Below are 16538 nucleotides of genomic sequence, written 5' to 3'. Positions count from 1 at the left end.
TGGGTGCTGCTGTGGTAGAGCCTTGGAGAAGACAGTGATGGCAGTGCACAGTGAATTGTTATATACACGAAGATCAGAGGATTTAAGAAAAGCATCTACTTTGTGTTTGTAATGTCAAATGCCATATCAAATCATTGTGATTTTTTTACTTCTGTTTCCTTATTCTTGCTGTATCCCATTACATCATGAGGCTGGTTGTTAGAGGAATGGAATTTGCTAGCAATTGTCTTAACCATCCCTATTTTTTTCCTTTTACATTTTTTTTTTTTTAAATTTCTTTGAGACAGGGTTTCTCTGTGTAGCTCTGGCTGTCTTGGAACTCACTCTGTAGACTAGGCTGGCCTCAAGATCCATCTGCCTCTGCCTCCAGAATCCTGGGATTAAAGGTGTGTGCTACCATGGCCAGACTCTAAAGTTTGGTACTTTAATGACATTAGTATGTTGGTAATTGCTAATATGTCTCTATTTTCACATGTAGTAAGTAGTATATGTTATATACTAAAATGGGGGAAACTAAGTATTAAAGTAAGTACCAAAAATGAGGCTGGAGGAATAGTGTATTGTAGGTGGAATATTCTGTCGTGCCTGTTAGCTCCCAAATAGCCACACAGAGACTTATTAATTATAAATGCTTGGCCGATAGCTTATGCTTGTTACTAACAAGCTCTTACAACTTAAATTAACACATTTATTAATTTACATGCTGCCACGTGGCTCATGGCTTGCTACCTCATCTTGTATATGTCCTGCTTCCTCTGTGCCTGGCTGGTGACTCTGCCCTTCTTTTTCTGGAACAGCGTTCTCTCAGTCTGGCTCTCCCATTTAGCCTCTTCCTCCCTAGCTTTTGGCCACTTAGCTCTTTATTAAAGCAGTGGAGCAACACATCCTCACAGTGTACAAAAGGATTATTCCACAGCAGTGTATTGTATATTATGTTTGGGATGTTCTGAGTTTAATTTCTAGCAGTATTACTTTTCAACTCCTACCTTGTCAAAAAAGGGAGGGCAGTGGAGAAGATCTACCCTCCCCCACCTGCCCCTTTTAGGGTCTTTTCATGTGGTTTGAGAAGGAAAGGATATGCCACACTCCTTAGTTACCAGCCATTTCCCTTTCACAGCATCGTTCACTTGTAGAACCCATGTTTTAAACAGCTAGCTAGTTTTGGGCTATGCTTGTAGATTGGATAATTGAAAGGGCAGGGTGTTATAAGTAGTGTTTTATAACTGACTGGAGTTTTTCTTTGTCTTTTTTGCCTCCTCTATTTAGATTTCATAGGCTCACGTTAAGAAAAGCACCATGGAGTTTTATGAGTCAACATATTTTGTTGTCCTTATCCCTTCAGTAGTGATTACCGTCATTTTCCTTTTCTTCTGGCTTTTCATGAAAGAAACATTATATGATGAAGTTCTTGCAAAACAAAAAAGAGAACAAAAGCTGATTTCTACAAAAACAGATAAAAAGAAGGCAGAAAAGAAAAAGAACAAAAAGAAAGAAGTCCAGAATGGGGCCATTCATGAATCTGATTCTGAGAATCTACCTCGGGACTTTAAATTATCTGATGCTTCGGCCATGGAGGAGGAACAGTTTGTACCTGCTCCATTGAATGTGTTTGAAACTTCCAGCAGTGTTAAGGAAAGAAAGAAGAAGGAAAAGAAACAAAAGCCTTCACCTGAAGAGCAGACCATCAAAGAAAGTGATACATCAAAGATTCCAGGCAAAAAAGTGGAGCCTGTCCTAGTTACAAAGCAGCCGGCCCCACCTCCTGAAGCAGCTGCCTTGAAGAAGAAAGCAGGCCAGAAGAAGTCTAAAAATGGCAGCGGTACATAATCTTTTAACTCATTGCATGATTCTATGTAGTAATCTGAAACAATTGTTCACCTCACTGTTTGCTCTGGTTAACAGGAATTGCTGATAGAAATTAGCAATGGTTAAAGAAACACTTTAAACTCATCCATAACTATGTAAAAGACTCATTGGAAATTTAACCTGATTTTGGTGGCTTAAGGGCTTGCAGTTACTGATAGTGACATTTCAGTGAACACATTGTAATCAGTGTATCGGAGTTGAAAAGGGGAAATGTTCCTCCCTTTTGATTCAGTTTTCAAACAGTCACCTATCTGGAGGCCCTGGGCCTCGGGGGATGAGTCATTTGCCAGCTGTAGACACTGGAATAACAGGTCACGATGGTAGAAAAGATCAGATGACCCAGGTCTCAGGGCTGTTAAGGTGGGTTCCTTGGAACATGCAGTGCCAGGCATTAATTTTAAAGCTTGAGAAAGTGCTGGCTAGTTGTGATTGTGTATGTAAATATATATGTGTGTGTATATCTCGTGTACACACACACACACACACACACACACACACACACACACGCATGCATGCATGCACGTATGTACATATAATAAACATTGGATTGAAAATACTTGAAAAAGGATTGTCTGTGAAAATATTTGAAAGAGAGTCCGTTTTCAATATGGGCAGTCATTTAAAATTGCCATTGTTTCCCAGACAATATGGTACAACAACTGTTTACATAACATTCACTTTTTATAATCTATTATAAATAATCTAGAGATGTTTAAAGTATAAAGAAGTACATGGGTTGTATTGAAATACAGTGTCATTTGCTGTAAGGGAGTTGAGCATTCTCAGGCTTTGATATTGGTGTTGCTTTCTAGAATCTGTTTCCCCCATGGGTGTCAGAGAAGGAGTGTACAGTGGAAAGTTGCTGAGAAATGGCAACTGATGTGTACAGCTTCAGAATGTCGGCAGTATATGAAGAGACTGAAATTCTTTGTGTATCCTTATTTATATTGTTAGCGGTTATGTTGAACTTAAAGGTCTTTCTTGCAGCTATGGCCACATATGGTACTAGAGAAATAATAGTAAGCACGGCATACCTTAGGAAGGAGAATGTGTAAGCCAGTGACAAAAGGTGATTTATGTAAAAATATAGAAGAGATGATAGAGAAGAAATATAGAAACCAAAGCAACAATAATTAATGGAATTTAATTTAAGGGTTTCCAGAGGAGGCATTGCCTAAGCTGTCTTTAGGGCTAAGTCACTTTACCAAGTCAATAGTGGGTCTCACCCTACACTGACAGAAAGCTGCTTGTCAGGGCACAGGAGAGATACATGAGTATAGAGTATTGGTAAGAGTGCAGTGAACAGTTTAATCCCAGCACTCATGAGGCAGAGGCAGAGGCAGAGGCAGGTGGATCTCTGAGTTTGAGGCCAGCCTGGTCTACAGAGCAAATTCCAGGACAGCCAAGGCTACACAGAAACCCTGCCGGGGGGGGGGGGGGGGATGGGACGGGGGAACGGGGGACGGGATGGGGACGGGACACCTGAAAAGGTCATAGTACCTAGGTCATGATGGTTTTTGTAAACACCCCAGGAATTGGGGCTTATATTAGTTACTGTTAGAGCTTTCAGTCAGGTTAATATAGTTTGTCCTTCCTTCCTTCCTTCCTTCCTTCCTTCCTTCCTTCCTTCCTTCCTTCCTTCCTTCCTTCCTTCCTTCCACTGTCTGTCTATCTGTCTATCTATCTATCTATCTATCTATCTATCTATCTATCTATCTAATCAATTTATTGAGTACATTGTAGGGGAACAGTGAATTGAGCAATGTTGGATTGCATTTGATTTACATATATGTAAATACATATTTTAATATATATTTTAAGGATTTATCTTTATTTTATGTGTATATGTATATGAGTATTTGCCTACAAGTATATTTGTGTACCACTTACATTCCTGGTGCCTTAAGTGTGTCATATTTTCTGGAACTAGAGTTTTACAGGTGATTGTGAGCTACCATGTAGGTCCTGGGTACTGAACCCAGGTCCTCTGCAAGAGTAGAAAGTACTCATAACTGCTGAGCCATCTCTCCAGTCCCTGATTAGATCTATATTTTAGAGAGTTCTTGGACAGAATTTATGAGAACAGATTCCATGACATTTTCACATAGGCATAAAGATGGTTCACCAGTACTGCAGAGTTAGGTCATGGGGTCAGGCTATGGTGGTGCCAAAGGAGGGAGGGAGAGGAGGGCACACGTTAGGAACCCCAACCTCAGACTGGAGTGTGGTGGCAGAGAAGTGAGGTCAGAGCTGGTGGGGATCCTAAGTTAGGATGGGTTTGGAGACTTCAGTCAGTGAGTAAGTCATCTTGACTTTCGTTGCCAAGAATAGATTTTACGTTTTAAATGATTGTGGAAAACAGTAGAAGAAGAATAATACTTGGAGAAATGTAGAAATTATCAGTTAGGCTTCCGTGTCCATCATTAGTTTTGAGCACAGTCACTTGTGTACATTTGTGACCAGTCTTCACAGTGGTCGATAGTGGACTTGGATGGTTGTGGCGGAGCATGTGGTGGCCTGCAAGGCTGAATGAAGCATTTATTCTCTGGCCTTCAGAATAAAGACACATTTCCAGTCTGTGATTGGTGCATGTTTGTCAGCACTAAGGTCAGGAATGTCGGAGAGACTGAATGCAAGAAGAGAGGAGAATGCTTCCAGTTTGTGTCTCAGGTGCCTGTGGGTGCCATTCACATAGATAGCAACTGAGGGTGCAGCCGATTACATCTGTGTGAGGGCCAGGGTACAGTGTAGGCTTAGAAGCCGGAAGTGTGAAGGCAGTAGTTGAAGTCGTGGCTGTAGTCATTCATTGTGGCGAATGCCAACGTGAGGTTTTCCTTAGAAGCAGCTCACAAAGGACACTCGAAAGGGATGTGAGAAGAGAGTTGGGGAGCTTAATTTTTTTAATTTTAATAAAATTTGGGACTCAGATTTGAGTTAATCTTTTTTTTTTTTTTTTTTTTTTTTTTTTTTTTGAGACAGGGTTTCTCTATGTTTAGCTTTGTGCCTTTCCTGGAACTCGCTCTGTAGCCCAGGCTGGCCTGGAGCTCACGGAGATCCACCTGGCTCTGCCTCCTGAGTGCTGGGATTAAAGGTGTGGTCCACCACTGCCTGGCTGAGTTAATCCTTAATTGGAGTGGGAGAGATAAAAATTAGGCTATAGTTAGTGGTCTATAGAAAAGAAAGCACAGGCTATTGTTTTATCCATGGGGGTGGATGTGGAAGGTGGGAATTGGCAGCGGTAGGGAAGGTTTTTATCTATAAAATGATAGTTGACCATACTGTGGCCTGAATGGTGCTGGGAATGGCTCTGAAAGGAGGGAAAAAGGGCCAAGTACATTAAAGGTTTGATATTGTAGTGTAAGAAAGCCAGAGGAAAAGGTGCTGGTAAGAGATTGAATATGAGACTAAGCTTTGTTGTGGTAAAGCATGCTGGGAGTTATTTATTAATAATTTCTTGTTTTCTGGTGTGTTCATTGTTTGCTATGATGATTTTTCTCCCACTTATATTTAATAAAGATGACCAAGATAAAAAGGTGGAAATGCTGATGGCACCTTTAAAAAAGCAAGACATGTCACTCCTCCATCAAGAGACTAAACAGGAAGGTGGCCTGGGAAAGAAGAAAGGTCTGTCAAAGAAGCAGAAGACAGAAAATGGTGAGATGGGGATGCACGCCTTCTGAATGCTGATTGTAGAAAGATGCAGGCGGAAGCTCTGGAGACCGTGTGTGCCGTAACCACTGGAAGTCTAGTGCAAGTCTAAAATTCTAAGACTGCTTGTGTTTAAATAGTCATTCTTGATTTTGAAAAATAATTAACAGTATGTACAAGCTATATAGAGTAAAAATGTTCTCCAAATGTTAATACTTAAAATTGTCCCAAACATTTTATTTTTATTACATTTATTAACCTGTTAATTGGACACACTAATAATTTTTAAGAAGTTATTTACTTAGGTGTTTTGAGATTGTCTCATGCCCAGCCTGTTTTCTAACTCACCATGTAGTTGAGGATGACTTTGAACTTCTGATTTTCCTGCCTACAGCTCCCCAGTGCTAGGTTTACCTGGTTGGTCCAGATTGTGTGTGATGCTGAGGATTGAACCCAGGGCTATTGCATGCTAGATGAACACTCTGCCAACTGAGCTGCATCCCCAACTCCAGTAATGGGCTGTAATGTGACATGTTCTCTGTGAGATGTTCATATAGATGTGTCCTTTTGATCTTATCCACCCTCTTACCATCCTTCCTTCCTTAATGCCCCTCCTCCTTCCTTCACGGTCTCCTCTTCCTTCATAGTCATGCTTCTGTTTTCAAGTTAGTTTTTTACAAATGAGAGAATACATGCAATATTCATGCTTTTTAATACCATTTGAAAATTATAATTCACATTTCTTAGACCTAGCAATACCCTGCATTTTTTATTAAGTCCTACAAATTTGCATGTGTTTATGGTAGACATCCAGTTAGAAGTGGCAAAGCAATCCTATATTTCAGATTTTTTCAGAGAAAGCTTGACTGTAAGGTTTTTGGAGATTAAACAGCAATGTTTACAAATGGTGTTGGGCTGTTATATTACTTAGTGCTAGAAAACATTATTTGGAAAGAAATGGTAAAATTTTATTTATGTTAATATTATGGTGTGTCAGACATAAGTTATCAGACCGTATTACCTGGACATTTTTGATAACAGTTAAACTTCACCAACTTGAAGTAGGAGATAGGAATTATTAACACAGAAGTGCTCGTGGGGAAGCAGTACAAGATCAAATGCAGGGCTTACGTATGCTAGGCAAGTGCATTGCCACTGAGCTGTAGCCCCGTGACTGGCAGTCTGATTGTAAAGGAATGCAGTAAGATTTTCATTGGGGTAATATAGATATTTGTTTTCTTTAAACAAGATACTGTTACTCAAATTCTTTGTAGAGTTTCTCACATTAAAATTGGAAGCAAAATCTGCAGGTTACCCTCCATTCCATTTTTTGCCTCTCCAAGACAGGGTCTCTCTCCCTATATATATAACCTTGTCTTTCCTGGAACTCATTATGTAGACCAGCTGGCCTCAAACTCAAGAGATCACCTGTCTCTGCCTCCTGAGTGCTGGGATTAAAGGCATGCACGCCACATCTGGCCTTTCCTCCATTCTTGATGCGCATAGTAGGGTATGCCATAGAAATTAAAGGCATGACTATTAAAATGAGAAGCTATCTGCAAGCAAAAATGACTGATTTTGTACCTAGCATAGAAAAGAGATCATTTCAAATGATCACTTACGGGTTGGCAAGCATGCAGAGAGCTATGGGTTTAATCCCCAGCACTGCTAAAACCAGGCATAGAGGTGCATACCACCTAGGGAATCATTAGAGTCATCCTGGGCTGTGTAGTGAGTTCAGTGCGACATAAGAGTAATTCATTACCATAAATAGAAATCAGCTTCTTAAGAGCACTAATGAGATGAAAAGGGTTATTTTCTGCTCAGATAGAGAAGTAGCTTGGTGTTGTAGCACACCTAGAATTTCATCTCTTAGAAGGTTGAGGCATGGAGGATCCTGCATTCAGGGTTATCCTGGGCTACACAGTGAAATCTCATCTCAGAAACAGAAGACAACCTCTTAAAGATTAAATAAGAGTTAGCTAAAGGGTAGATGTAAGATGTTTTCTATTAGAGAAGATATACCCCATTTTAAGATGACTTGAGTGACTTAAGAATATTAAACTGATACTCTAGAAATCATGTTAAATGATGAAGTAGAAATTTGAAACTAAATTGAGCTAATAGAGATTTTAGAATCACTGCATTGGTAATTAAGTGTGCCTGTATATTGTTTAATTACTCTGTTGTAACAACTTAGTAATTATGATCTTGTTACTTAAATTGCAGTCTTGGTAGATGAGCCCCTTATTCATGCAACTACTTACATTCCTTTGATGGATAATGCTAACTCAAATCTTGTGATGGATAAGAGAGAAATTATTGATATGATTAAACCTGACCATGTAGATGGGATCCATAAATCTGGAGCTAAAAAGCTGAAGATTGAAACTGACAAAGGTAGTATACAAAATGTTGTGATCTCTTACATTATAAAATTATGATTTTTGAGTCTTGGACTGGCGCACATTTTCTTACAGGATCAATGAATTGGAAAAGACTGACACCCTTGAAGTAAAAGACTTCTGTCTAATTCAGACCTTCTGAACTTTTCAACACTTGACCATTTTTTGCTTGAGAAATTATTATGAAATCCTAGGTGTATAAAATGGTATGCCAACAAAACATTTACTGTTAATAAGTCAAAGGAATTTGTTTCAAAACAATTCTTTGGTATATATATATAATTTTACCATTTGTTAAAGTTGAAAGCAAATTTGCACTCTAAGGAGATGGATATGCTTATTTATTTTTGTATAAAGAATTACATGTTGATTAAGTGTTTGGTATTGCAGGACATCTGTATCTTTCTGAATTGGTTGACATTTTGATTTTAAAATCCTCTATGCCAAGAATGTTGCCGTATATAAATATGCAGTACAAAATGACAGAAGTATGTTTAGGACCATTTCAGAAATTGTTGGAAATTCTGTCCAAATTCTAAGCCAAAATTCATTTAGCATTAGAAAACAAAAACAAAAACCTCAGTAACTGAGACAGCATTTAAAAAATCAAACATTCTAACAACACAATCTAGAGAATACACTGAGAAATGACAGTTGGAAAACACAAGTTCATCATTTCTGTCATTAAACCATTGTTTCTAAAGAGCAGAGGAATTGGTGTGTACTGTAAAGACATTGCAGTTTATTTCAGGCACTCTGCTGTGCTCTGTCTGTCTGTTTATTTGGCAATTGGGTACAAATCAGGGCCATTTAGGAAGAGGGATCCTCAGTTGAGATGATATCTCCTCCATCAGATTGGCCTGTAGGCTGTAGGGCATTTTCTTGATGGATGTTGGCAGGCCTAGCTTTCTGTGGGCAGTGACACTCCAGGCAGTTGGTCCTAGGTTATTTAAGAAAGCAGGCTGAGCAAGCCATAGGGAACAAGACAGTAAGCAACATTTGTGCTGACCTCCTGCCCTGACTTCCTTCAGTGATAGACTGTGATATGGAAGGTAGAAGTCAGAAGAGGGTATGTGATCTGGAACTGGAGTTAGAGATGGCTGTGAGCCTACATGTGGGTACTGGGAATTGACCCTGGGTCCTCTGGAAGAGTAGCCATTGCTCTTAACTACTGAGCCATCTCTCCAGCCCCTAAATAGATTGTTTTAGCTGGGCACATTCCTGTACTTCCAATGCTTTGGAGAGTGAGAATGAGAATGAGGATTCTAAGTTTAAGACCAACTGGGACTACATGAAGTGATACTGTCAGCTTAGGCTGCCTGCTTCGGGCCTTGGGGGTAGTACTTTCTTGAAGAAAGGGAATTTGTTGCTTAACAGGGAGTCCTAGGGGAATTAGAATAGGTGAATCCAGGAGGTGTTTCTGCATACAGTGTTTTAATATATATTTGTATATATTTGCTCTTTTTAGAAGCAGATTGCATTGTTATAATTATCCTAGACTTAAATTTCATCAGTGGAGTCTGGTTTACAAAGTCAGGATTATTAAAGTTAAATGAGGATACTGTGGATATACCTGGTGCAGATGCTAACATACACTAAATGTTGAAGTGGTTTTAAAAGTGAGGCAGGCCTAGTGGAATGCCTGAGTAGATAAAGGCATTTGCTGCCAAGCCTGATGCCCTGAATTCAAGCCTTGGGCCTCAAACATGGCAGAAGGATAGACTCTGAGGCAGGTTATCCCCTGAATTGAACATGTATGCTCCCCCCCTAAATAAACAAACAAATATATAGATGAAATCAAAAGTGAGAGCATAGCATACTGGGACTTTAGTATCCTGCAGTCTGGGAAAACTTCCAGCTACCGTAACTTTTCTGCAGTACAGATGCTAACCACATGCTTTCCCTCTTGACTCAAGTTATCTATTGTTACTTGACTTGAAAAGTCTTTTTTCTTGTGGTTACTGACTTTCTCGGTCTGGATATTTTATGTTTACCTTTGCTCAAATTATTGCTTGGGTCTCTACTGCTAACTTTTTCCTCCTTTTGTTTTTTAATTAAGAAAATGCTGAAGTGAAGTTTAAAGATTTCCTTATGTCCTTGAAGACTATGATGTTTTCTGAAGATGAGGCTCTTTGTGTTGTAGACCTGCTGAAGGAGAAGTCTGGTGTGATAAAAGATGCTTTAAAGAAGGTAAGCATAGTTTTTGATTATGGCACAGTTGTGAACAGTTATTAAGAGTTTTCCAAATGAGAGGTGCTTGTCCAAATATTAAATTATTATTATTATTATTGATATTTTTGTTTTTAATGCCATTATAGTCAGGAATACTTTAGAAATCATTTCATATATCTATGCTAATTTATGTACTTGTTTAGTCAAACATCCTTTGAGTCATCTGGTGCTTTGACAAAAGCCAGTTTAAAATAGGCAAGGTTTTTATGGCTTTGAAGTCATTTGGCTCTTAACTAAGTTGATTCCTGCTTTGCTTTAACTAGTGCTCTTTTTTTTTTAAATAAAGATTTATTTATTATGTATACAGCATGTATGCCTGCAGGCCAGAAGAGGGCACCAGATCTCATTATAGACGGTTGTGAGCCACCATGTGGGTGCTGGGAATTGAACGCAGGACCTCTGGAAGAGCAGTCAGTGCCCTTAACCTCTGAGCCATCTCTCCAGCCCCTTAACTAGTGCTCTTAACTAAGTTGGATCCTGCTTTGCTTTAACTAGAAGTCCAGATGAAGTCAATGTCAGGTGATTTCTAGATAGAAAACACAGATACTACTTTTGTGATCCAAGATTTCACATTAGAAAGACTCTAGGACCTTTTGTTCAGTGTTAGTAATGTTTTTTTCTCATTTACACATTTTTTTTTTTTTTTAAAGGACTAAGATACAATAGGAAGACAGGCAGTGGAGAGCTAACGTTGCTTGACACAAATGATTTTGGTGCTTTCAAGGACATTATGGAAAATTAGTAATTTTCTAGTAATTAACTTGAAAATAATGGTTGAAAGGTGTGGTGTTTTCACATTGTAGTTGGAGTTTTCATGGTTTGGGAGTCATTTCCAAATTACCACACAGAGACTTAGATTAATTTTAATGCTCGGCCAATAGCTCAGGCTTATTACTAACTAGCTTACATTCAAATTAACCCGTATTTCTTATCTAGGCTTTGCCATGTGGCTCATAGTTTGTTACCTCATTTTCTACACATTCTGCTTCCTCAGCAGCTGGCTGGCATCTCCAGATTCTGCCCTTCTTCATCCCATCGTTCTCAGTTTGGCTTTCCTACCTAGCTTTATCCTGTTCAGCTATTGGCCAGTCAGCTTGTTTATAAACCAATCATAACGACATATTCACATGGTATACAGAAGGATTATTCCACAGCACCACATTATAATAGAAGTACTGCTGAACTTCCCACTAACCAAGCCCCCTAATGGCTACCAGTGCAGGGAACAGGTGAACCAGTAGATAAACACAGCTTGTTATTTAAAGAATGGTTCTGTTGTGGGAGTGCGATTTGATGGGACTCTGGCAAGCATGTGAAATTCAGGCAGGCCACCCCCAGATCTGTTTATGTGGAAAATAATGACAAGTAATTAAATTCAAGGAAAGAGAGTGAAACTCAGGGCAAGTAATGTTTAATCTCACTAAACTGTTGTTCAAGTCCAAAATTAACAAAGCAGAATATTTTTAATTTTTTAAATTTTATTTTATGTGCATTAGTGTTTTGCCATGGGTTTTAGGTCCCCTTCAACTGAAGTAACAGACAGTTGTGAGCTGCTATGTGAGTGCTGGGAATTGAACTCAGGTTTCTGGAAGAGCAGTCAGTACTTTTAGCCATTGAGCCATCTCTCCAGCGCCCCAAAGCAGAATCTTAATGTGACAGAATCTTGGCAGTAAAGTTTCCACAGAACCATCTTGGAGACTCATAGAAACACAGCTGTAGCTGAGAGGTTTGAAGAAGTATGGTGGAACAGCCAAGGCCTGGGCCACCTTCAAACCACGGAGCCAAGACTGAAAGTGTGAGGCAGGTGGGAATTCTAAGGTACACGTGGCAAACAGAAATGCTGTCATTGAGGTCGGGAGAGGAAGGGAAAAGAAGGGAAGTTCATTGTTCTGATGGATCCAGTGTGGAGTGGCCCTCTCCTAAGAGGGCTCCTTTCTTGACCAGTCTTTGTTGGGAGTGGATAATGGTGCATTTGTCCTCCTTGGGGCTGTGTAGGCAGTGAGCCCTTCTGTTGGGTCCTCCCATAGAGACCCCCAAATGCCTGCTTGCTGTGCTCTTAGTGAAGTTGGTTACTTAGAAAAGTACCATTTCTCTATTGTGTTCTCTAGCCCTCATATATCCTTTATAGCTGTCTTCCAAGAAAGGTCTTGCCTGAAACTTTACATTTGTTCCTCATGTCAAGTGGGACTTCGTGGTGTTGTTTTGGACTTTTTCTATTTGGGAATGATGCCCGTTGACATCAGAGAATTGGGCAGTGGTGGCATCTGGGCATGTTGTAACAGAGTTGTTGAGCACTGTGTTTTTTTTACTGCTCTGTCTTGTCTTTTCTGTATTGTGCTTTGGAATTACACATGATTGCATATTGGTGAGAGGTCACAAAAAAAGTTAACTGTTTTTGACTTTGGGCTTGTACGTGTTAGTCCTATACTTCTTTGTTGAAATATGTTTCTACTCCTCTAATTTTAGGATATGCCACACTGTTGGATTGACTTACTTGGTTTTATTTGGCTGACTAATATTTAGCAGTCGTTTTGTTTTAGGCGTTGTGTTCCCCATTGACCCAAGGGCTCCTGATGATAGATAGTTGACTCTCCCAGTTTTCAGTGGATCGTGTTAACTTGCTCATTCTGTATTGACTTCCAATTACAGTCGAATAAAGGAGAATTGAGTGCCCTTTTGCATCAGCTTCAGGAAAAGGAAAGGCTGCTCTCTGCTGTGAAGGAGGAGGCCACTGCCACAAAGGAGCGCTGTAAGCAGTTGACACAGGTGAAGACATTCTTGGGTTAAGGGTGTGTGTCCTGAGTCAGAAGCAGGGAGCTCCTTGATGTAATTCGTGCGTCAAAACTTACACACAACAAAAGTCCTCTCCTTGTAGGAGTTTGATATGGAAGACTTGCAGTCTTTCCGGATGTAACAGATGAAGATATTTATTGGACAGTCTAACCAGAATAGCAGAGCCACTGTGCTCAGAGCATCAGAGTTTGTTTGAAATGGATCTGATGTGTCTGTTCTTCATAGAAGTATAACATCCAATTATGTGATACGTGTGAAGCTTTTATATTACTTATATATGGAAAGTCTTGTGATAAATATTCATACTTCTAAAATCAACTTCTTTAAAACCTAAGATATTTTAGTCCGAGGGGTAAAATGTAAACCCAGACAAACGTTTTTAAAATGCTGTGTAGAATAAGAAAAGAGAATTGAAACTCCAGAGGGAATGTGGTTTCCTGAACCCTTCATCAGGTGGAGTAGTATAGACAAGCTCGTAGGCCTTGTCTTCACCCCATGGCAGTACTGTAAATCTTTGTATGCTTTTGACTGATGAGAAGAGTCAGTGGCAGCACAGAATCCATCCGCCGGCTTCCTTAGAGTTAACTTTGATATAGCTTGATGTGACTGTTGTTTAATATGTTTTTTGAAGTTTAAAAAAATAGATAAGTTACTTTTGGATGTTTTGGTTATGAGCCTAGCCTTTAATGGCTAATTATTTCTCCAGCCCACTAAATTTTAATAACTCATCGTCCTGTATACTGGGTTTGTGTATACTTGGTAACTAAGTTAAGTGGCTGCATAAAAACAATCTGACTTAGTTATCTTCAAATAAAACTTATTAATGCTTTTGAACACCATATTTTGTATGGAGTTAAATAAAGTGCAGTGCTTGTTTTCTGTTTTATTTTGGGACAGTTTTATTTAGCCCAGGCTGATCTAAAATGGGCTGTGTAGCTGAGGGTGACCTTGAACTCCTGATCCTCCTGCCTCCATCTCCAGGTGCTGGAATTATAGGTGTGTGCTTTAGTATTTTGTAAAATGTATTTAGTGTCATTCTTTTTGTTGTTTTTTGAGATAGGGTTTCTCTGTTTAACAGCTCTGGCTGTTCTGGAACTTGATTTGTAGACCAGGCTGGCCTTGAACTCACAGAGATCTGCCTGCCTCTGCCTTCTGAGTGTTGAGAATAAAGGCGTGTGCCATCACCTGGCTTAGTGTAATTCTTTAAAAAGAAATTGTGAAGTGTATTGTATATCAATATAACAACTTTCAAATATAAATATAAAATATGAAGTAGAAGTATATAAATAACCTTATAAATTACATAAAAACTTAAGTTTTGTCACAGTTTGTTAAAGCAGGAATGTGTTCATACCTTCAGATAACTAAAATTGCTTTTGTTTTCTGACTTAGCTGTTTTCAGATTTCTTTTTTGCTATAAAAATGCCTGTTAAAAGACAGGCCTCCCTTTGTCTCCCATTCTAGCACCTTCCCCAATCTTTTCCCTGAACTCCAAGAAGAGTAAGAAACAATCACTGTTTTGCCTTAAAATATTTTTTCTTACGATCAATTGCATCAAAATGTAGGATTTATTTCGGGCACACAGTCTTTGATGATTAAATAAGAAGTGCATTTAAAATAGAATCAAACTGGTGAATGTTTGTACTATGAAGGGAATTGTGAAGAGTGGGGAGATGTAGAAGTCCCTTGGTTTCTTGTTTTTAATCCCTAGCTTTGCTTTGTACCCAAGCCCTGAGTGAACATTCACAATTGTGTTCCTGTTAAAACATTGGCTTGCTTTGATAGTGTTATAATACCTTTTTCATAACAAGTTTTTCATAAATTGATTTTCTGGTTACTCTTCTAGGAAATGATGACAGAGAAAGAAAGAAGCAGTGTAGTTATAGCAAGAATGAAAGATCGGATTGGGACACTAGAGAAGGAACATAATGTGTTTCAGAACAAGATGCATGTCAGCTACCAGGAGACGCAGCAGATGCAGATGAAGGTATGTTTGAAGTCTTGGAAAGGAAGATGAAATATGTCTATTCATTTAGTTAACAAACCTTTAAGTGCCTTGTATAGGTTGGTCCATTGACCTATAGTGGCTAGTTAAACTCACTCCTCATCATTCCAAAGTAAATAAGTGTTCTGTGTTGGGATAAGGTAGGAGGGCTGGAAGCTAATATGAAGGTAACACCATGCCAGTAGAGGTAAGCATCGTGTGCTTTACAATAGAAGAGTTAGGAAGGTGGGAAAGAGGATTGGTAGTAGATAGAAGAGTTGTTAGACACCGTATTCAGACTGTGTTGGACATTCTGAGTCAACATTGTCAAGGGAGACTGAAGGAATGGGCTAGGCTGTAAGAATTACTTGGTGTAGTTCTTTATTCCCATCTCTGTAGATAGTGGGCCACTGGCTGTATTGTGGGAGTCCAGAACTTTGTGAGAAATACAATAAATGTTTTAAGAGTTGAGAGCCAAGGTTGGAATGAAGAAAAGATATAGAAATAAGTATGGGCCCATTTAAAAGGTCTATGCCTGAAGATTGGACAGCCAGTGAATGAATTTAGGGGAGCTAGCAGTGTGATTCATGGTTATTTTCAGTGGTCACTCTGGCAGCAGTGTGGAAAGTGAAATGGGGGCAGTTGGAAAAGTTTGCAGGAATCAAGTCAGAACGGCCAGAGAGAAACCAGGTGCTGGCAATGAGAAGATGAGCTGGTCTGATCCAGAGAGCTGGATGGCCTTGGCATTACATTGGAGGAGAGGGATGGTAAGGGGTGATGATTCCCAGAGGGTAGTGAAAGAGACTGCTGTGTCCTGGTGTTTGTACACTTTTCACCAGTCTCCAGAGGTCTGGTTCTTAGGATGTTTTCCATGTATCATTCATTATCAAGATTGCAGTTAAGTCTGGTCAATGAATTCTTACTCCCCTCCTCACTTCTTTCTCCTAGCTCTTGCAGAACAAGACTTGGATTTGTTTAGTTCAGGTTTTAATATTATCCATAATGGAACTCTTCCAAATTATTCCTTTCATTTGCTGGCTGATGCTTTAGTTCTAAAAGAATGTATAGACCTGAGATTTAACATAACTAATATCAGATTCTTACTGATCAAGTTGTTTTATTTTCCAATAGTTTAAGACATTTTCCTTACAGTGAATCCCTTGTCTTTAATGCTCAGTTTACAAATTGGTCTGAATCTTACAGATACTTTATAAAGAGTTGAGGCAGGTGAATGTAAGAACAGCTTTTACAAGGGAAGAGTCTGAGCTTGGTTGAGGCTATCCATATATCTCTCTCTCCTAAGAGTGCACCTAACAACCTTGGAATCCCTACCTGCGGTGAAGTGCATGGTTGTCCCACTTTATCTTAAACAGTGGAGTAGATTTCTCCTTCTCTAACAACCTTGTTGTGGTTAGTTTCTAGTAAACATATTTTGGGACATATCCAGGTACAGGACGCAGTAGCTCCATCTAGGATGACCTAGTTTTGGATGCATGAGTGGTAAGAGAAACTCTGTCCTCAGAGTAAATAGGAGAAAATCTCTATTTAACCTACCTTCTTATAGCCTTGTATAATTGGGTGTGCATATATTAAAATCAGATATGTCACAG

General features: G+C 39.3%; 1 protein-coding gene across 17 annotated transcripts in view; it reads left to right on the top strand.

Annotated features, from left to right (window-relative positions):
* Ktn1 (kinectin 1) overlaps window positions 1-16538 on the top strand; it is a 119809-nt gene that overhangs the window by 20495 nt on the left and 82776 nt on the right. For 16 of the 17 annotated variants that reach the window (XM_037208585.1, XM_037208592.1, XM_028873568.2 and 13 more), the window contains 6 exons: window positions 1267-1819; window positions 5383-5520; window positions 7744-7914; window positions 9979-10109; window positions 12801-12917; window positions 14791-14931. In XM_037208585.1, coding sequence (XP_037064480.1) covers window positions 1297-1819; window positions 5383-5520; window positions 7744-7914; window positions 9979-10109; window positions 12801-12917; window positions 14791-14931 — 1221 coding nt within the window. In that variant the 5' untranslated portion in view covers window positions 1267-1296. The remainder of the gene's footprint in view (window positions 1-1266; window positions 1820-5382; window positions 5521-7743; window positions 7915-9978; window positions 10110-12800; window positions 12918-14790; window positions 14932-16538) is intronic. The other variant, XM_028873565.2, reaches the window with a different exon arrangement.

The sequence above is a fragment of the Peromyscus leucopus genome, chromosome 9 (assembly GCF_004664715.2).
Source record: "Peromyscus leucopus breed LL Stock chromosome 9, UCI_PerLeu_2.1, whole genome shotgun sequence".
Classification (NCBI taxonomy): domain Eukaryota; kingdom Metazoa; phylum Chordata; class Mammalia; order Rodentia; family Cricetidae; genus Peromyscus; species Peromyscus leucopus.
This window is presented reverse-complemented; position numbering and strand designations above follow the sequence as displayed.